The 22,161-nt window shown below is 39.2% G+C and overlaps 1 protein-coding gene across 1 annotated transcript in view; it reads right to left on the bottom strand.

Moving 5' to 3' along the window:
- The window catches only part of LOC149184414 (uncharacterized), a 36,793-nt gene extending 15,048 nt beyond the window's left edge, over positions 1-21,745 (bottom strand). The window contains exon 1 of the mRNA XM_089417471.1: positions 20,830-21,745. Coding sequence (XP_089273597.1) covers positions 20,830-21,402 — 573 coding nt within the window. The 5' untranslated portion in view covers positions 21,403-21,745. The remainder of the gene's footprint in view (positions 1-20,829) is intronic.
- Between the last annotated feature and the right edge of the window lie 416 nt (positions 21,746-22,161).

The following is a 22,161-nucleotide window of genomic DNA, read 5'->3' as shown; positions in this document are numbered from 1 at the left end:
TTTGGCTGGAGATTTTAATGCCACTATATACAGGGAGGAATGTTGGGGGTCTCGATGCAAAAGGGCTCTGACTGTTGACCATTTATATCACATATTTGATTCTAATCACTTGGTGGACGTTTGACCCAACCCTCTCTCTCTTACTTGGCATAATGGAAGATCATATAGGGAAGCGACTGGACTGCTTCTTAGTTCATGAGAATCTGGTTGGAACACTGGGAAATTGGAGATCCTGGGTTGATTGCACTTTTATATCAGACCACCTTCCCATAGTTCTACAGTGGCGGTTGAAACAAATTCAGTTGGGGATTCCCTTTAAATTCAACAAAATCTGGTTAGAGGATGAAAAATTCAATGAATTGATAAAAACTACTTGGCTCTCAGTGACGAGGGAAGCGAATATTTCTCCAATGGCATTCATCTCTGAGAAACTATAAATTCTTAAAAGTCGGGGCAGAATTTGGTAGAGACTTGAGAAGAAATCACTCTCTCAAGAACTGAAGGATATTATGGAAGAAATGGTCTATCTTAGGAGGGACATGGAGCAAGGCGACCCTTCTATATCTATGTGGGATACACTGAAATATTTGGAACACAGAAGGAGGCACATTCTCCAGATACAAGAAGTTACTTGGAGACTGAAAAGCAAAGCATTGTGGCTCAAGGGGGGGATAAAAACACTCATTTCTTTCATAAATATGCAAATCAACGGAAAAATATAAATTCCATTTGGCATATACTTGGAAGGAATGGAGAGAAGGTGTATACGACTGGGGAGATACAAAGAGAAGTTGTACACTTTTTAATACCAGGCTCAATTGGGCATGGACATTGAAGATCATATTTGGGCTATACGATGGAATACCCCCAGATGTTTAATGAGGAACAAAATGAAGTCTTATATAGCTCGATTTCCAAAGATGAAATTCTTCAGGTACTGAAATCCTTTTCTAAAGATAAATGCCCAGGCCCAGACAATTGGACAATGGATATTTTTTTGCGCTTCTTTGATTTAATGGGAAAGGAACCTCTGGAAATGGTGGAAGAAGCGAGGATATCCGATAAGGTATTTGAATCCATTAATTCTACATTTATTGCACTGATCCTGAAAGTGACTGAAATTTCTACCTTCTCAAACTTTAGACCTATTTCACTCTGTAATACTTGCTACAAACTTATATCAAAGATCATTGTGGAGCAGATTAAGAATACTCTCTCTGTCCATATCTCTCGGGAACAATTTGGCTTGCTCCATAACAAGTTGATTCACTCCATAACAAGTTGATTCACGATGCAGTGGCTACTACACAGGGAGCTATGCATTCCATACATACAAAGAAATTGGAGGCATTGATCATGGAGGTTGACTTAAAGAAGGCATATGACTGTGTCGCTTGGTCACTCCTGCATCTCATTCTGACTAAGATTGGTTTATCGATCCATATGGTTGAGTGGATCATGGCTTGTGTCACATATGTTCAATATGAAGTCATTGTAAATGGATATCCATCTAGATTTTTCAAAGCAAGGAGGGGACTATAGCAAGGATGTTCACTCTCACCATTACTCTTTATCCTGGTGATTGATGGAATCAATCTTAAAATAAACGTTGCACGATCCTCGGGCCTGTTCTGTGGTATCCGCCTGGGGTCCCGTACTGATATTACACACAAGTTTTTCTTGGCCAACATCCTCACCTTTGGAATGGTTTCCAAACAAAAATGGTTGACATTACACTATATTACCCATAGATTTGGTGCTGCTACGGGGATGATGGTTAACGAAGATAAATCTTTAATCATATACTCTTATGGTGATCAGGAGGAGATAAAAAGAATTACATAACTCTTTAATTTTCGTTCACAACCCTTAGTGGATGGACTTACTGTTGTAGCAGCTGCAACACCCTCCAAAATTTTGGCTTGTACTCAAATTTTAGAGCTTACTGTGGATCCTATGATCATTCATTCCTTAGTCACTTATTTGGTACGCTGATGATCTCAAGCTTCCCTCTTCGATCTTAAGAGTCGTTCACGCTTTTATCTTTATATCGTATGTATCATCTTTGGGCATGGGGATTATCACTTGTCATGCAAAGGGAAGATTTTTTTGCTTTAAGGGGACATTTTTGTGAGAATGGGTTGTCCTCACCACATAGAAATGTTTCACACTCATTTCACGCACTCTTGCACAAGTTTCGCCTTTATCCTCTCAAAGTATCTCATCGGAGCCGCACTTGTCATAAGCACCGCAAAGGTTGTTGCATTAAGCGTAGTATGCTTTTATATGTTTTGGATGGTCTATCTTGTATCAGTAATTGTTCAAGTGTGTGATCATAGTCAAGTTCTATCACTGTTCACACCAATTCCATTGATCCCACACTTAGCCAAATTCTGGAGTTTCCCTAGCAACCTAGCCTCATCCAACTTTCCTGAACTGCACACTTCGCATCTGCAGCCCTCAAGCTTTTCCCTTGCCTTATGGAACTGCGCAATGCGTAGAAAACCCAGCCTCCCTTGGCATCCAAAACTGCGTAGTGGCTTCCTCCAATGTCCTTCCCTCGGCTGGAACCCACTGTCTCCAGAAATTGCGCAGTTTTGTCCCTTAGGCATCTCAGCTGCCCAGACCTCATTTCATCCTGAAACTGCACAGATATGTCCTCCCAGGGCCTCATCCCACAGCAGTCACTGCCCACTGAAACTGCGTAGATGTGTCCTCCCAGGTCCTCACCCCCCAGCAGTCACTGCCCGCTTACACTGCACAATTGTGTCTCTCAGTGGCCATGAAGAATGATGACATGCTAGATGACTCTCAAAGAGATGAGGAGAAAGATAAGGAGACCAAGAAACCCAGGGTACGATAGAAGATCGAGACCACATGAAGACTCCATTTGATGCATAACCCTTTGGAGGGTAGGTATGGAAAACAAAGCACATCTTTTTGAAATACACCTCTTAGTGTAGCATGAAGGACCGCTTATCATTTTAATATCATTACGTCTTCAATGACATGCATGGTTGCAAGCACTGCCAGTGATTCCATTTGTTTCCTCTAAGTGTCTTGCTCCCTTTCGCTTGTTGGATCAACTGTCGTCTTTTGGCATGTTTGGTTGTGATGTCATCTAACATTTCTGGTGACCTTGAAGGTTGGTATTTGTATATATAAGTTGTCCTAGCCATGTAAACACCTATCACACTCATACACAAAGTTCTAAGCATTGTCGCACAAGTGTCATCACGGTCGTCCTAAAGTCTATCTCAAGTGTCGCACTTGTTGCCTTTTGTTCTAGACAGTCTCACGAAGAGTAATGCTTTGTTTTGTTGTTCCAATGGTCTATGTTGTTGTGTTGTCGAAGTATGCTAACTATGTGATCACAATGTCAAGTTCCTCACACGTTCACTTGCCTCCCATACTTAGCCATTTTCTTGAAAATCCTTTCGACCAAACAACTCTTTTTCACCGGACCCTGAATGAGCTACACACTGCGCAGTCTCATCCCTCAGTGATGTTTCTCTGCTACCTGGAACTGTGTAGTGTGCAAAGATTATCCCCTAGGATAGTTGCACTGCGCAATCCCAGAGTTGAGCAGCCTGCCTTCCTTCCTAGAATTGTGCAGAAGTTGCCTCAAGCTCAACCTGAACTGCGCACTTCGCAAAATCAGTCATCAAGCCTCCTCCCTGTCTGCTGGAACCCCACAATGCGCAGAGACCTAAGCCTATTTTTCCTCCTAGAACTGCACAGAGGTGTCCCCATAGTGTCCTCCCTTAGTTGTGACTCACTCATCCCAAAAACTACGTAGATCTATCCTCTATGGTTCCTCTGCTGCCTAGTCCTGCCTCCCCTCAGAAAACTGCACAGACCTACCTTCTAGGATCTCACCTTGTAGCTTCCACTGATGATCTCAACTGCGCAATCATGCCTCTCAGTGGCGTCTGCGCAGTTTTTCCAGGAAATGAAGATTGTGCGCAGGAGTTCCTCAGCCAAGCCTAAGTTGCGCTCTGCACAGTCTCAGTGACCAGTCTCCCTCCCTGTTACCTGGAACTACGTAATGTGAAATTACTAGGCCCTCTTTCCCAAGCTCAGTCCATGGATAACAGCGCATCATCTTAGACTTGGAAGTTTTTGGATTTGATGTCGTCCGGTCATGACTGAATTGTAAGAACAGGTACACTGTTAAATCACGGGGAGATGATGAAGAAGAAGAAGAAGGATCAGACATGCTAGAAGACTAACTTACAGCTGGACAGACAAAGAAGCTTATCAAGTACAAGCAAAGGGAACACATGCATGCAATCACCTCCCAAGACCAAAGATCATTGAAGACCCCACATCATCAAGCTATGTGGAGGAGAAGAGAAAGCACATCCAAAAACACATCCATCACTCGGCAGCAACAACGCTTTGACATTGTCACCTCAGCAACCTAGTCCATGTCAGTAGTGTCATGTTAAGTCATGTCATGAGTTGTCAAAGGCCACATCACTATTGTGAGCCATGTCTATTGTAAATCAAATGTAATGTAAAGTGGAAATCCAATGGACACACACAAATATGAAGAGTCATGTCAGTTGAAAATTCATAGGAATTTGAACAGTCATGGGGGTATTCGAAAAGTCACAAGGGTCAGGCATTACCCTTGGTTATATATACCCCCTCATTTAATGAGCAAAGGACTATTCACCTTGGTTCCTTCCACGAAGCATAGAGAGTTTTCAGTTAGTTCTTTTGGAACTTTTGCTTAATACAGAAGTTTGTTCAGGCCAACACGTTTTCACGCATGTCTTGTGGATGTTTGTAAGACTATTCTTTCGACATTTGTAATTCATATTTGTTTCACATGTACTAAGATAATTGAACTATTTCGGTTGTTTTAGTACTTACCTTGTTGGGAATGTCTTGTATTGGTTATCACTGATGTCTCATCCTTGTGGACTACACTGCAGGATACTAGACAAACCTTCCTTGCTCACTGGTTATAACGACTGTCACATCTGTTGTGGACTACTCCGCTCGATGGTGGACAGATCTTCCCTTGTACTTTGGTTTTAACAACTGCCACATCTGTTGTGGACTATTCCACTGAATACTAGACAGACCTTCCTGGTTTGAGTGCGTCTCTTCTTGGGTGGTACTATTACCTCTCACTTAGAGGCTCACTTTTCTCCCCCCTTTTGCAGTAAGAGAACCTTGACACAATTACTTTACACACTCACCAGACACACTTACCTTGTTGTTTGAAGATACCGGCGTAACACTCTCATGTGCTAATAGCTAGAGCCAAGGCAGATCTCTAAGTATATGGCAAACGGGCCTTTATACCGAATGGATCTCCTATACCGAATAGTGTGAGGTTTAGTTGGGACTTCATATCGGGGAGATCCCTTTGGTTGACGGATTTCCAGCACCGTCAACAAAATGGTGTTAGAAGGAGGTTCATATGACAAGATGAGCCCGTTGCATCTGGCTTGAATCTCTTATCTAAAATGGCTCATACACAAATCGTACTCCCGAGGTGTTTCTCCAATTTTTCCCTTGATCGAATTTCACCCCCCAATGAGCTTCTCGATCACTTGTCCTAGTTAAAAATTTGATTGTGAGGACAAAACATCTGTAACCAAGCACATTTATGATTTTCTTAAATTTTGTGAACCTTATGAAATCAATAATGAAGATCAAGCCTTCGATAAGTATAACTACTGAGATGTTTGTGGAAGGATCAATCTCTTAAGAATGGAGCCTAACAAATCAGTTGAGAAGTTATCTGACTGATTCCTTCACCTTTTCTGTGAAATTCTGGAAGAAGATTTGAACTAGGATTTCTTGAAACAAGAGTTTGAGCACTTGGTCCTTCTCTCTTCCTACGGTGAACCTGAAGCTCCTGATTTTTCTACTTCCCAAACTCTTGGGAATCATGAGGCACCTCAAATCGCAGAGGAGAAGCCTACTACTCCTTTATTCCTTGTCCTCCTCCTTTTTTCAGTCCCAATGTGGATGCCTCTTTGCGGTGATCATGAAACTGGGAAATCTGCGAATCAAATCTCCAGTCCATTTTCTCATTCGTCTCCCGCTTCAATGGATGAAATTCCAAAAATGGGTCACGATGCCTATGATGAGGACTCACTCCTCCATTCCGCAAGAGGATGTCACCATTCACAACTCTAATCTCGAGACTGATCCAGATTTTTGTTATCCTCTACCTTCTTCACATCATGACTCCTTGTACCATGACTCGCTTGATCAATCTGCTTCACCAACTAGTTTTTCGCATTCTCTTGATTCTCAAGTTGTTGGCTCAAATTGCAATTAGGTGCAAGGCAGTCAAATTACGTAGGTAGAGGAGCATAAAGGTGAGGACACTATCAACTTTTCCTCTCTGTTTCAAAATTTTCCGCATCAAAACAACAAGTTTCCATTCTTGAATGATTCTCAATGTTCTAATCTTAGTGGAAAATCCAGTACAATCAATTCTTTTAATCAACTCCCAGCCTTGGGCGGTAGTCATCCCAATGATGATCACTCTATTTTCGTATGTCGTGACAAACACCCAAGCACATCATGTGATCTTCCAGTTTCTCATGAAGATTCTAATTTAGATGTAGAATTTGCTTTGGTCAAAGAAGATGTTCATATCGAAACTTCCTCTTCACCTCACTTTCCCTTGTGTCTAGCCATTCGCAACGCATCTACATGCAGCGGTGATACTCCATGTTCTCTTGCTTCTTCATTCCATGAGATATCTCCTTGATTGACACAACGCAATGAGGTTGTCATGATGAAATTGAAAACAATCTAATAATAGAGTATCCTTCCCATTCCCCGTCATCTCTTCTTTTGCATGAAGACAACTCTTCAAGTCAACTTGCTCATGAGATATCACCAATGCATTTATCTTTGAATGTACTATCAGATGAGCCTCTTCAACTGAGTAGTCTGATTGTTGTTGAAGCTGAAAAATCTGGTGAAAACTGTGACAAAGATGGCTGCCATCTGAAGAACATTTTTGAAATTAGCAACAGCAGCCACCCTCAAACATTGGATGATCTGGTTCAAGCTTCAAAATGTGATTCTACAATTTTGGAAAGTTTCGGGACCTGCCAAGGAGTCGAGGCACATCAACTTCCATTGACAGTTATGTCAGAATCTCGCGACTCCAGTAAGCCCCCCAAACTAAATCAAATTTGGTTTCTCTCGCACAATCCATCTATTTGCATGGTTGCACTCGGTGTGAATTCTCGTATAAAAAATGTTAGGTATTTCAAGTGTGATCTCTCAAATTTTCAAAATTTCACTTATGACTGAATTCACGAATCTGTTGCAGTTCATTCGTCTTCATGCAAATCTCTCACATCAAACTCGTGTTGGGGATGTCCATCTCTCATGAAATCATGGAATTGTGAAGTTGATCATCTTAAGGACTATGTTTGCTCGCAAGAATCATACTTATCGAATTTCTCCCTTAATGGTCAGCTCCTTGGTCTTCTTGCGAATATTGTATTGCAAATTTATCCTCTCATCACACCAGAAATATTCGTGTGATAATGGACGCACAAGTTGTCACACGAATCAAGTTCTTCTCCCTTCACCATGCCTCAACTGGTTTCATGTCTTCACGGTGCTAGCATCCCGTTTAAACTCTTTTGATGACTACGATGCTTATACAATTGGTCACCAATTGCAAGAAGGTGGTCTATCATATCTGGCTCGCAAGGAACTTGGTTCAATTGTTTAGAGCATTCGCAAGATTGTTCAAATTGATTTTTCTACGTTTATTGCAAGCTGGGAATCTAATGCTTCAATTAGCTCATCTAATCGTCATTCAATTTATCATTTTCCCATCAACACATCCAATAACAGTTGTTTCTGTTAGGCCCCTATACTACTAGTGTAACCCCCTATTGTTGTTAGTATAACCCACTTATTATATTGATGTACCCATGTAGTGCCCATATTGTTACTATTGTGCCACATAGAAGCCCACTATTGTTATTATTGTGCCTTTACATTATTATTGTTATGTCGGCTCTGATTATGTTATAACCCCTTAGACTCCTATATATAGAAAGGAGGTCTTTTCATTTGTATCATCAAAGAATTGTTCATTTATGTGATGTAAAGGAGGTTGCCCCCTCGAAGAGGCTGAATTCTAAGGCGTTGATCTATCTTTTCTATCTTTTCTTGAGCTGGTTTCATAACATTTGGTATCAGAGCTTTGGATTCTAGGGTTTCGCTGCTCCAAACAGGTCATCGTGTAATTTTCGCTATAACTTTTTTCTGTGACGTTTCAGAATTCGCAAAAAAAACCCGGTGAGAAGAAATCGCTCTGAACCTTGGGTCCGAATTTCAGAGCTTTTCGCGCGATATTTTCGGATATATGATCTCAGGAAGTTGGTCTTTTTGCAGACTCCTGAATTACACTCAAAACAGGTGACCTTGGGAAAATAGTCATAACTTTCTCTCTGGGGATCGGATTGAAGTTTCGTAAGAAGGTACAGAAAGAGGACGGACTGTAGTTTCTTGTGGGTGTTTTTTAGATCCAAAGGTCGAAACAGTGACTCGTGGCACGTCGTACAAGTTCTCTCTACTGAACTAGTCTATAATCAAGTCACTGTGGGAGATTTCGCATAACTCTTCCTTGGAGAATCCAATTTGGGTCAGACTTGTGGCATTAGAAAGAGGACACAGAGGGATACTGCAGGTCACAAATTCAGAACTAGGTGATTGAAAAGTACAGAGTTACAGTCATTTCAAGGTCGAGCTCCTAAAATCAAGAAAAAGCAAGATGAGGAAGTTTGATGGCAAGGATCCGGTAAATTGGATACTTCAAATGGAGAAATATTTTGATCTACATGGTGTAAAACTGTTACAAAAGGTATGTATTGCATCTTCATATTTAGAACCAGATCAATTTTTATGGTATGAAGGGCTTTGTTCTCGTAAAAAACTTGTTACGTGGTCAATTTTCACGGAGGAAATGATAGCACATTATGAGGATACAAAGAGCAACACCTTCTTTAGAGCAACACCACAACAATTGGAAAGAGTAAAAGGGCTTTGTGACATAATGGAAAGAAAAATTATGGAAACTAGGAAGCATACCCCTCACAACTATAAAGATGGAAGTGTTGTTTCTCCCAGCCTTCCACAACCTACAAGGGTTACACCACAACAATTGGAAGAAAAAAGAGAAAAAGGGCTTTGTTACAATTGTGATAGCAAATGCACTAAAGGTCATAGGTGTGCTGAGAAGAAATTATTTTACATAGAATATGAAGAGGAGGAAGAAAAGGATCAAGAAACATCAAAAGAAGAGGATATACGCCAGGACACCACCCCAGAGAAAGAAGAAATGAATCCAACCATATCTTGTAATTTAATGGACGAAATTACCACTCCTCAAACTATCAAGATAGAAGGACACATCAAGAAGAAAAATGTTCAAGAAGTGAAAGATCACATTGAGCATCAAGAAATGAATCCGACCATATCTTGTAAAGGACGGGAAAAAATTACCACTCCTCAAAAGATAGAAGGACATATCAAGAAGAAAAAGGTTCAAGCAGAGAAAGATCACATCGAGCATCAACAGCAAGTTCTCCAACTTTTAAAGGATAACATCACTTCGGTGCAAAATCAAACGAAACAACAGGTAGATCAACATCGTAGTGAAAAATGTTTTGATGTAGGTGATTGGGTATTTTTACTGCTACATCTCAAGCAAGCTATTTATGAGAAAGAAATGTTGGCAATACTACATGCACTTAAAAAATGGCGACCTTACCGAATGAGAATACTCTTCAAGGATGAGGATGTGGAAGCATTGCTTTTTGCTATTTATATTATCCAACCAAATTGGATAAACGAAGCAAGGGATGAATGGAAGAAGGACGAAGAAGTATGGCCACTTATTCAAAAGTTGCAAAAGATCCCAATTCAAGCAATATTGTCAGAAATTGAAGAGGAAGGAAAAATCATATTGGAACCCGGAGCAGTCACAGAAACAAGAACCCAACAGCTACAAAATCGATCAATTTCAGAGTATTTCATCATGTGGAAGAACTTACACGCTGAATATTCCACATGGGAGGACAAGAATTTTATACAAAAGCATCAATAACTACTCAAGCGTTGAGGACAACACTTTTTGAAGGAGAGGGGCATGTTAGGCCCCTATACTACTAGTGTAACCCCCTATTGTTGTTAGTATAACCCACTTATTATATTGATGTACCCATGTAGTGCCCATATTGTTATTATTGTGCCACATAGAAGCCCACTATTGTTATTATTGTGCCCTTACATTATTATTGTTATGTCAGCTCTGATTATGTTATAACCCCTTAGACTCCTATATATAGAAAGGAGGTCTTTTCATTTGTATCATCAAAGAATTGTTCATTTATGTAATGTAAAGGAGGTTGCCCCCTCGAAGAGGCTGAATTCTAAGGCGTTGATCTATCTTTTCTATCTTTTCTTGAGCTGGTTTCATAACAGTTTCACACTCTTTGATCTTCATCACTCAACATCTCTCTATTTAGATTTTTGTCAAGCAGGTGAGGCACTTCAGCCTTCGCTGATGGTTATGGCAGGTCCTCATTGTCTTGGCATTACTGTCGAGGATGATCATATCTATTTTTTACAAGATTCCCATCGTGATCTCGCTTCTCAAATTGAAAATTCATCCTTTCAAAAATCATGAGGTTTTCAAGATGGCCATCATGAATTTTACGATCCAATAGTTGAATGGTTGGAACAATATTACTTGGCAAGCTCTATTGCAGGCAACAACTTTCAATCCTTTCTCGCACTTGCTAAGAAGCTCGGTGCGGATGAGGACACATCCACAAGAGGCTTTCGAGGTTTTTCGAAAAGGTAAGCACATGAATTGGGTGAAAGTAGTGGTTGTGACCCATCTTTCTGCCCACAGGCAAGACCTTCCTTTTCTTGTGCAAGTTTTTCAAATTTTTATTTCTTATGCTGCACATCACTTTTTATCTGTTTTAATATTTCATATCTTTGTGGATGCAGGTCAAGAACGACTATGGTGGCTTCACTAGAAATTTCATTACACATAACCCCGACTTTCTAGCTGTTAGGATAGGAGTAAGATTAGATGCATCTTAGTTTTCTTTCCTTGCACTCATTCCCTGTAGTTTGTCCTGGTTTTCTTATTTTGGATCTGCATCGTGTTTTCTTTAGTCATTTTGTTATCTTGTCTTGTTTCCTGGTTCTTGTCTTCTTTCTTTCTGCTTTGTTTCCTTCCTTGTTGAGTTTTCCTTTCATTTCCATTACGCGAATAAGTGTAGTACTTAGACCTGTTTGGCTTCCAAGTGTGTATGTGGTTGAAGTTCAAAGATTCTTACGACACTTCAACATTTGGCCAGTCCTGTGTCTAGCTTCCTTGTAATTGGTTGTATCTTTTGGCCGATGAAGTTCTGACGGAAAATACGATCCTTCCATAAGGAGAGTTTTGGTCAAACCATGAAACTGTGTCCAAGCTAGGAAACCTCTGCCTATACTGGTGTGTTCAAGCTTATCCAACTAGTAGAAATGGAGAAGGGGATAATCTAAACAAGCAAACCTGAATCAGAGGTCTTTACATGCTTCTCTGAAGGAACAACCTCTCCTACTCTCAATAAGACGGGATCCCTCTTTCACCCCAAAAATAAATAAGTGTCTATGCATAGTTCTCTTTAAAAAATAATAAAGGCGAAAGAAGAGAAAAGCTTCCTACACAGAGAGGTGAAGTAGGCAACTCCATTGGGGTACTGTCCAGGCTCATTGGCAGTGGAGCAATGCTTGTGTTTTGGGTGACTCCATCGGGGTACTGTCCAGGCCTACTAGCAGCGGAGCAACTCAAGAGATGAAAAACTATACTCTGAAAATCTTAAGCTCGCCAGCTAAACTACCCTTCCAATTCGAAACATGTAATCTGGCTGAAACTTATGTTGTGTTCAACTGAGAAGGTACAAGGCGAACCATGTCTGCCCATGGGGTAAGTGAGCAAGCTGAAGTAATCTATACGATGAATCAATTCTCCCCGAAGGACCAAGGCCCTGCACTAAAAATGAACAAAGACAAAGAAGTTGGTATTCAATCAGTGTGTCGCCAAGTGTTGTAGTGGTTACAACACCCTCCAAAATTTTGGCTTGTACCCAAATTTTGGAGCCTACTGTGGATCCTGTGATCATTCGTTCCTTAGTCACTTATTTAGTAAATTGATGATCTCAAGCTTCCCTCTTCGATCTTAAGAGTCATTCACACTTTTATCTTTATATAGTATGTGTCATCTTTGGGCATGGAGATTATCGATTGTCATGCAAAGAGAAATTTGTTTTGCTCCAAGGAGAAATCTTTGTGAGAATGGATTGTCCTCACCACATAGACATGTTTCACACTCATTTCACGCACTCTTGCACAAGTGTCGCCTTTATCCTCTAAAAGTCTCTCATCGGAGCTGCACTTGTCATAAGTTGTCGCAAAGGTTGTTGGATTAAGCGTAGTATGTTTTTATATGCTCTGGATGGTCTATGTTGTATCACTTATTGTTCAAGTGTGCGATCATAGTTAAGTTCTATCATTGTTCACATTAGTTCTGCTAGTCCCACACTTAGCCAAATTCCAAAGTTTCCCTAGCAACCCCTCATCCAACTTTCCTAAACTGCGCACTTCGCATCTGCAGCCCTCAAGATTTTCCCTTGCCTGCTGGAATTGCGCAAGCGCAGAAAGCCCAACTTCCCTTGGTATCAAAATCTACACAGTGGCTTCCTCCAGTGTCCTTCCCTTAGTCGGAAACCCACTGTCTCCAGAAATTGTGCAGTTTTGTCCCTCAGGCATCTCAGCTACCCAGTCCACCTTGCATTCTAAAACTGCGCAAATGTGTCCTCCCAGGGCCTCATCCCGCAGCAGTCACTGCCCACTGAAACTACGTAGATGTGTCCTCCCAGATCCTCATCCTGCAACAGTCACTACCTACTTAAACTTCGTAATTGTGTCTCTCCGTGGCCACGAAGAAGGTTGACATTCTAGATGACTCTTAAGGAGTTGAGGAGAAAATAAGGAGACTAAGGAACCTAGGGTATGATAGAAGATCAGGACCGCGTGAAGACTCCATCTAATGCATAACCCTTTGGAGGGTAGGTATGGAAAATAAAGCAAATCTTTTTGAAATACACCTCTTAGTGTAGCATGAAGTACTGCTTATCATTGCCATATCATTACCTCTGCAATGACATGCATGGTTGCATGAACTGATAGTCATTCCATGTTTTTCCTCTAAGTGTCTTACTCCCTTTCGCCTGTTGGATCAATTGTCGTCTTTTGCCATGTTTGGTTGTTATGTCATGTTTGCGAACCTTTCTGGTGACCTTGAAGGTTTGTCTTTTTGTATACAAGTTGTCCTAGCCATGTAAACACCTATCGCACTCATACACAAAGTTTTAAGCACTGTCGCACAAGTGTCATCCCGGTGGTCCTAAAGTCTATCTTAAGAGTCGCACTTGCCACCTTTTGTTCTAAACAATCTCACAGAGGGTAATGCTTTGTCTTGTTGTTCTAGTGGTCTATGTTGTTGTGTCGTCAAAGTATGCTAAGTGTGTGATCACAATGTCAAGTTCCTCACAAGTTCACTTGCCTCCCACACTTAGCCATTTTTTTGAAAATCCTTCTGACCGGATAACTCTCTTTCACCGGACCCCGACTGAGCTACACACTACACAGTCTCAACCCTCAGTGATGTTGCTCTGCTGCCTGGAACTGCGTAGTGCGCAGAGACTGTCCCCCAGGATAGTTGCATTGTGCAATCCCAGAGTTCAGCAGCCTGCCTTCCTTCCTAGAATTGCGCAGAAGTTGCCTCAAGCCCGACTTGAACTGTGCAATTCGCAAGATCAGTCATCAAGCCTCCTCCTTGCCTGTTGCAACCCCGCAATGCACAGAGACTTGAGCCTACTTTGCCTCCCAGAACTACACATAGGTGTCCCCGCAGTGCCCTCCCTCAGCTGGGACTCACTAATCCCAAAAACTACGTAGATCTGTCCTCTATGGTCCCTCTGTTGCCCAGTCCCACCTCCCCTCAGAAAACTGCACAGACCTTCCTCCCAAGGTATCACCTTGCAGTTGCCACTGATGATCTCAACTGTGCAATCCTACCTCCCAGTGGCCTCTATGCAGTTTTTCCCAGCAGTAAATATTATGCTCAGGAGTTCCTTAGCCAAACCTGAGTTGCGCTCTGCGCAATCTCAATGACCAGTCTCCCTCCCTATTACTTGAAACTGCGCAATGCGCATTTACTGGGCCCTCTTTCCCAACCTATCACTTGCCCCGGGCTCAATCCATGGATAACGTCGCATCATCTTAGACTAAGGAGTTTTTGGATTTGATGTCGTCCCATCATGAATGAATTGCAGGAACAGTTACACTGTTAGATCATGGCGAAATGATGAAGAAGAAGAAGAAGGAGCGAACATGCTAGAAGACTAACTTACAACTGGACAAGCAAAGAAGCTTATCGAGTACAAGCAAAGGGAACACATGCATGCAATCACCTCCAAAGACCAAAGATCATTGAAGACCCCACATCATCAAGCTATGCAAAGGAGAAGAGAAAGCACATCAAAGAACACATCCATCACTTAGCTGCAACAACAGCTTGAAATTGTCACCTCAGCAAGCTAGTCCATTTCAACAGTGTCATGTCAAGTGATGTCATGAGTTGTCAAAGGCCACATCACTACTATGAGCCATGTCTATTGTAAATCGAATTTAATGTAAAGTGGAAGTTCAATGGACACACATGAATATGAAGAGTCATGTCATTTGAAAAGTCATAGGAAGTTGAATAGTCATGAGGGTAGTCGAAGAGTCACAAGAGTCAAGCATCACCCTTGGTTATATATACCCCCTCATTGTATGAGCAAAGAATTTTTCACATTGGCTCCTCCCACGAAGCATAGAGAGATTTCAATAAGTTCTTTAAGGAGCGAGGAGTGGCTCCAATGTCCCACTACTGGGGGTAGTGATGTATGATGTACATATGTCTTGGAACTTTTGCTTAATACAGAAGCTTGTTTAGGCCAGCACGTTTTCATGCATGTCTTGTGGATGTTTGCAAGACTATTCTTTCGGCATTTTTAATTCATGTTTGTTTCACATGTACTAAGATAGTTGAACTATTTCGGTTGTTTTAGTACTTACCTTTTTGGGAATGTTTTGTATTGATTATAACTGTTGTCTCATCCTTGTGGACTACTCCATAAGATACTAAACAGACCTTCCTTGATGATTGGTTATAACAACCGTCACATCCGTTGTGGACTACTCTATTGGATGGTGGATGGATCTTCCCTTGTACTTTGGTTTTAATGAACACCGCATCCGTTGCAGATTATTCCACCAATGTTGGACAGGTCTTCCTGGTTCACATGTGTCTCTTCTTGGGTGGTACTATTACCTCTCACTTAAGACTCACTTTTCTTCCCCCTTTTGTAGTAAGAGAACCTTGACACAGTTATGTTACACACTCACCAGCCACACTTACCTTGTTATTTGAAGATACCATCTTAACACTCTCATGTGCTGACAGTTAGAGCCAAGGCAGATCTCTAAGTATATGGCAACCGGGCTTTATACCAGATGGGACTCCTACACCAAACAGTGTGAGGTCTAGTTGGGACTTCATATCTTGGATATCCCCTTGGTTGACAAATTTCCAGCACCATCAACACTTACATACTTGGGCTTCCGCCTTAAGCCAAATAATTACAGGATTACAGGTTGGCAGTGGCTGCTGGACAAAATTCAGAAAAAAGCTCTTCTGTTGGTCCCATCGTTGGCTGTCCCTTGGAGGCAGATATATTATGGCACAAGCAGTTCTCCAGCAGGTCATGGTGTATTGGGCACACCTATATATTCTGCCTACACTAGTCGTGAACAAAATCAAAAGTTACATGGCTCAATTCATATGGGTGGGTCTGGATTTGAGACATAAATACCACCTCATTAAGTGGGAGAAGATTATTGTCCCTAAAATGTTCAGAGGATAAGGATTACTAGACATTACGATTTTTGGATGGGCTCTCATTATCAAAACAATTTGGCGCGCAATTTTCTAGGAGGGCATCTAGCAAGACATAATTTAATCCAAATATCTACGAAACAGAGAAGTCGATGACTAGATTAGAGAAGGACTCATTGGAATCAAAGCTGGATCTTATATATGGACTAGTTTCTACAAGGTGAAAATTCGGTTCCTCGGACAAATTACATGGTCATTTGGTAAAGGGAACCACATAGTGAATTGATAATACACTGGGTGTTGAGGATGATAATCCTCTCTCTGAGGTTACATCGGTCAGATTACGCTCTAGAGGGTATTTCTTTCTGGAACAGGTAATCCTTGGATGACGTGGTAATTTTCCTATATGGAGAAAGGCTGATGACATGGGTATGGTCGGTCACTATGCAAAGGAATGGAACTCATTCATTCAGCAACTAAGTAGGGCGGGCCTTTGTAGGACAGAGGAGGGAGATCACATTACTTGGGCAGGGAAATTATGCAACAACTCAGTGGTAGTAGCGGATTCCTACAGGTACATTATGAACTTTCTTTTCTCTCTTACTTAGCCTGTCTGGTTCTATAAGATATGGAAACTAAATGTTCCAATCAAAGATCATTCTTTACATATGGTTGGTTTGGCACAACAAAACTCTGTCTTGGGAGAATCTGTGGAAAAGAGGTATACAAGGGCCAAGTAGATGCTCGCTTTGCAGGCCTTCGTTGCAGACAAATGCACATCTTTTTCTGGAATTTCCTATTGCATTATAGATCTAGAATTGTATACTACTCCAACACAACATACCTTTCAGATGCTTCCAATCCATTGATCAATGCCTTATTTGGTGGACTGAATGCGGGGGTAAACTCCAAGCCACTCCTCTTTTCATCTTCTGGGAAATTTGGCGGGCCAGAAATAGTTTTATATTTGAAAACCACATGATTGATGTTCACAGGATCATTTTCAATGTCGGAAAGTGTATGGACACCATGAAAATCAACACATAGAGGGATAAGGATCTATCGATCTGCCACATCCCACCTAACATTCTTTTTCTTGCAGGTTATTTTGATGGCACGACTCAAATAGGTGTTTGCGGTTGTGGTGTATGGCTCAAAATTGATCACAGGTCACACTATAAAATATCTTGGTATGCAGGTGCAGGTACAAAATGCAGGCAAAGATTCTGGCACTTTGGGGAGTGCTTTGGTTCTCCAAAAATGTAATGTCCCAAATGGAACAATTTGGGGTTTTCTTGAAATTCTAACACAACCCAATTTCGCCATAAAATTTTCATTCAATTTACAAAAGTTTGCCATGTAAAAATAAACAAATAGAGCACTGCAATCCAATAACACAATGAATAGGAAATCTCTCAACTTTTATTATAATATATAAACTAGGGATATATGCACATACAACTCAAAATAGTTGAGATGAAAGCTGGCCTCCAAGATAATCTGTTGCACTACTATGTTGGCCCTTTAAACTGATTTGAACTGCACTGCTAAGCTCTCCTGCAAATTCTGGATGAGTTCACCAAGGGAAGGTGGGTACTCGCCCAACCTCACTGAATCACCCGAAGGTTTCTGTCCTGGGGCTACTGCTGAAGTAGAGAACTGGGTTCTCAAACCTCTCCACAAGAAGAAAACACAAATCCAAGATGTCTCCAAATGACCTCCTCTTTATCTTTTATATATCGGATCGATAGATCTCCAAGCCTCTAGAAGCATATTATTTTATTATTATTCTAGAAGCTCCTCCATTAACATTATGTTAAGTGACCTTTTAATTTATTTTATTTCACTTAAGTCACTTTTGGCCCATTTCCTCCAATTAATTATTTTTCCTTAATTAAACAACTAATTAAAGTCATTTTTAATTAAGAAAATTAGTAAATTGTCCACCATACTCTCTTCGGCCACTAGAAGTCACTTCTCAGTGTCCCATCTTGTAGATCTTCTCGTTCCAGTTCCAACGAGCTATTGCACTAACATGTTCCATGAATTAATCTCCCTGGAATGCCACCTCGAGCATAATTAATTAAGTTAGGCTCCATAATAATGCTAATTAAAGTTGTCAGAATGCGGTGGAACGAAAGACAAATTGTGCGGATGATGAAATATACCAAAGGAATGCCATCAGATCCCTTAAAAACTCCTCAAAACTCAATTGAAACGCCTAATGACATAGACCTACTCCACTGACCTAACCATCCCCTGCCCTAGAAATCCACCTTGGTTGTACTATGTAGGAAAATAAAAATGGGGACATTACAAGAAATTTGTCCATTGACTTCATTCACATGTATGGAGACTCCAAGACACTCATTGATGGGATTACAACCAATGCAATATTCTCTCCTCCAAACCTATGTGGTTGGATTTCCCACATCAACTGCCTCAAATAGTCCTTTCAACACATCACTTTTTAACATATTTCCTTTGTCTAAAAAGGGCCTCACAGATGGTACTGGCTACAATTTCGTATATATGGAAGAAAATACCGTTAGAGACGAGGGCTCTATTCTACTCCCTTAACATTAACATTGGACTCTTAGTTATTTAGTCTTTTTTGTAGCCTTATAGTTGAACTTTACTTGTTGTTTTATGTTTAGATATAATCCTCGGAACACATCTGGAACAGTCATAGTTTATATATTTCTGTTTTTTACTTGGTATGATATGGGCATGCAATCATAGTTTATATATTTCTGTTTTTTACTTGGTATGATATGGGGATAATTGCACTATGTAAATTTTGAGATCAATACGGAAAATGCACTGGTACATTATATAAACCAATGTTTTTTCATCTAAAAAAAAGTGACAATTTCGCTAGGACTGTTATTTTATCATGGGAATCTAGAGATTTTTCAAAAAGTCTGACTGGCTGAATCATTTTTTAATGGTGGAAATGGATCCAACACCCTCAAGAACCGCCAAAACACCTAAAATTCTATAACTCTACAAATGAACCACCAGAGCATCTAAACTTCTATAACTCTACAAATGTACCCTGGATTTCCAAAAAATACAGTGAAATGTCAAAATCCTACAAAAAAAACTAATTTTTTTGGAGCAAAATAGTTACCTATTTAAATTATGTTATAAAATTCCTCACCTAAAAAAAACACTTTTAAATTCTAGTAATGTTAGATCTAAGACTTTTGTGATCCATAATTTAGAAAACAGTGTTCTTTACAATGTGATTAATCTGAAAAACTGTTTTCTAAATTCTAATAATATTTAAATTTTAAAATTATTAATTTAAAATATCATTTAATAATCGAAATTTTATTTATTATTAAATTATTTTACAAAAAATCAACCCAAATATATATTATATATAAATTAAATAATATTAATAATATAAATTAAATGGTTGATAACTATTCATCAAAGAATGGGACAGTACATGGTTTTGAATATTAAGATAATATATTTCTATTTTGAACTGTTGTACTTTTCTTGGATACTTTTCTCAGTCTTTGTTGGGCTATTACTTCCATGAGTGGATACAGGTATCTAGCTGTGATGCTTTTTCGGAAGATGATATTTATTAATAAAAATATGGGAATATGCATATGCATCTACAAAGTGTAATTTATTTCTGTTTCTTAATGAAATTACCAATTTTTCCTTAAAAAAAAACTATTAATCAAAACACTTCTAATTTATGATGTAAACGTTTCTCAATAATAAGAGCGCTTCAACCCCGATTTACACCAGCAGAACCCCACTCCTCCCTTCACCCTAGCGTCTATCAATGGAATTTAAAAAGGCTACAATTTTGTTTGGATAGTAATTTTTTTAATTTTAAAATATATTAATGTTATTGGTATGGAAAAAATGTTTTAATGATTCAGATATGAGGGATTTGTTGAATAAATTTAGAATTTGTAACAATATATATGAGTTTTGAAATAGATATGAGTTGAATAGCAAACACCCTGATAAGTTTTGTAAGGGAAAAATGAAGAAATTCTTATTTTACCTAACAACTCAATATATTTTCAAATTATTAAATTTAGATTATTTATATAATTTTTTAAATGAAGATTATCACAAATTTATTTTAAAATATATTAATGTTATTGAGATAAAAAAAATGTTTAAAAAGGCTACAATTTTGTTTGGATAGTAATTTTTTTAATCTGAATTAGATGTTTTCTATTTTGTAAAATTTTGATTTATACTTATTTTAAAATTAATTATGAAGATAGAAATAGATTCAACACCCTTAAACATTTTAACGTTTTAAGGCATTTAAAATTCTTTAACTTGATAACTACAACAGATTTCCATAAATTTAAATTTTTAAGACATCTAAATTCTATAACTTAACAGCTACAACCGATTTCCAAAAATTTCAACGAGATTTTCCAAAAACAGTGAGAAAATCTACATTTCCAGTGAGCAATTGTCACCTACTTAAACTACCCTACATAAAAATACCTCAACTAAATTAAATAAATGTTAATAAATAAATAAGAAGCATAAAACCTGTATTTTGAAATAGATTTATATAAATACTCAATATTAAGATGAGAAAAGACCAATCCAGGATTTTGATTTTAACTGTAAAACAAAAAATGTTAATAAATAAATAAGAAGCATAAAACCTGTATTTTGAAATAGATTTTTATATATAGATTTTTAACTGAAAAAATTGCGCTCAGAGCCTGTAAAAACCACATTTCTCTACCTAGCCACAGGACTAGTATTTTTGATATCATTTAGTGAACACAGTATTCATTGATGGCTAGAATAACCCTTACCTGGTATTGCTCTTCAGACTTTGAAAGTTGCTGAAGCCTTTTCATTTTATTTCGATATTCGATGAGCTTGCAAAATTGTTGATACACTTCAATCTTTTCAGCGCCCTCGGGAATCTCATCAATGGCTTCTCTAAAAGTCTCAGCTGGAAGGAACCTCCATCCATCCGCTGTTCGATTTTGCATCTCTTCCAAAAGATGAAGAAAGGGCCATAAATCCTTGGGCTTCGGCTCCATCATGGCTCCGACATGGGATTGAATCTGCGTGAGAAATGCCGACCCCAGAAATGCTCCGTATATTTTATTGGTTTCAAACCTTTCCACGCTACATCTTATGCCATCCTGGGTTACAAGTTTGGCCAATTTGATGACAATCTGAGACGACAGAGAACGGTTGTCTGCTATCTGTCTCAGTATATCAAGCCCCTCAGACGAACTGAGGAAAGAAATGAGATGGGTTGTAGAAATCGTTAGCTGATTGTCCAGCCATCTCTCGATTTCTGATAAAGATGATCGAATTCCAACCCTGGAGAAACGATGTTCATCTGAAGTTCCAGAATTGCTCCCGAATGACATTTCGCTCCCGGCAGTGCTGCTGCTGCTCTCTGATCGGGAATCGCAGAGGAATTCCCAATTGGAGAGATTGGGGGATTCCTGTTACTGTGGACTCTGTGCTGATGAGAAAATAAGTTTCCACTGGAATACACTTTCCATATTTTGACAGAGCAGAAACCTGGCGTCTGTCTGATCCCTCAAATCAATTGACAATGTGGAATAAGGTGATCACAAAGAGAAACATCGCGGTTCCTTCGATTCAATTGACAAAGTTGTAATAAAGGAAGTAACGAGTACAGTAAACAGTTCTAAGGGCAGCGTGCCCGTTTACAGCTGCAAGTGGGAAAGAACTCTGATCACTTCATGGCTCGGCGCGGAATTTCTACCCAACTATCAATAAAATAATAAATCAATATAATACTTTTTTTTCACTTTTTCTTTTTCCGTTATAGAGTTGTTTTCTAATTTTTCATGTTTTTTTCCTTTAATTCACGGAAATAATTTTTAAATTTTTAATTAGATTATGATTTTTGACGTTCAAAAAAGATTAGTAAAATATTCCAAATTATACAAAATCCACGGATAAAATATACACATTTTTACCCAATTTCAAATAAATTTAATTAAAAATTATTAAAAAATAAATTTACATTTTAATTATTTATTAAACCATCACCCCTCTCAACCTGCTTAAAAAACCAAATAAAAAATATTAAAATAAATAAATTTATATCTTAACCATTACCCCTTTCGACATGTCACAATAAGCCGTAGTAATAA

The sequence above is a fragment of the Pinus tabuliformis genome, chromosome 3_2 (genome assembly GCF_031772625.1).
Source record: "Pinus tabuliformis cultivar Carrire ecotype Pingquan chromosome 3_2, CPIR1, whole genome shotgun sequence".
Lineage (NCBI taxonomy): Eukaryota > Viridiplantae > Streptophyta > Pinopsida > Pinales > Pinaceae > Pinus > Pinus tabuliformis.
Note: the sequence above shows the minus strand (reverse complement) of the source record. Positions and strands in the feature narration are given on the sequence as shown.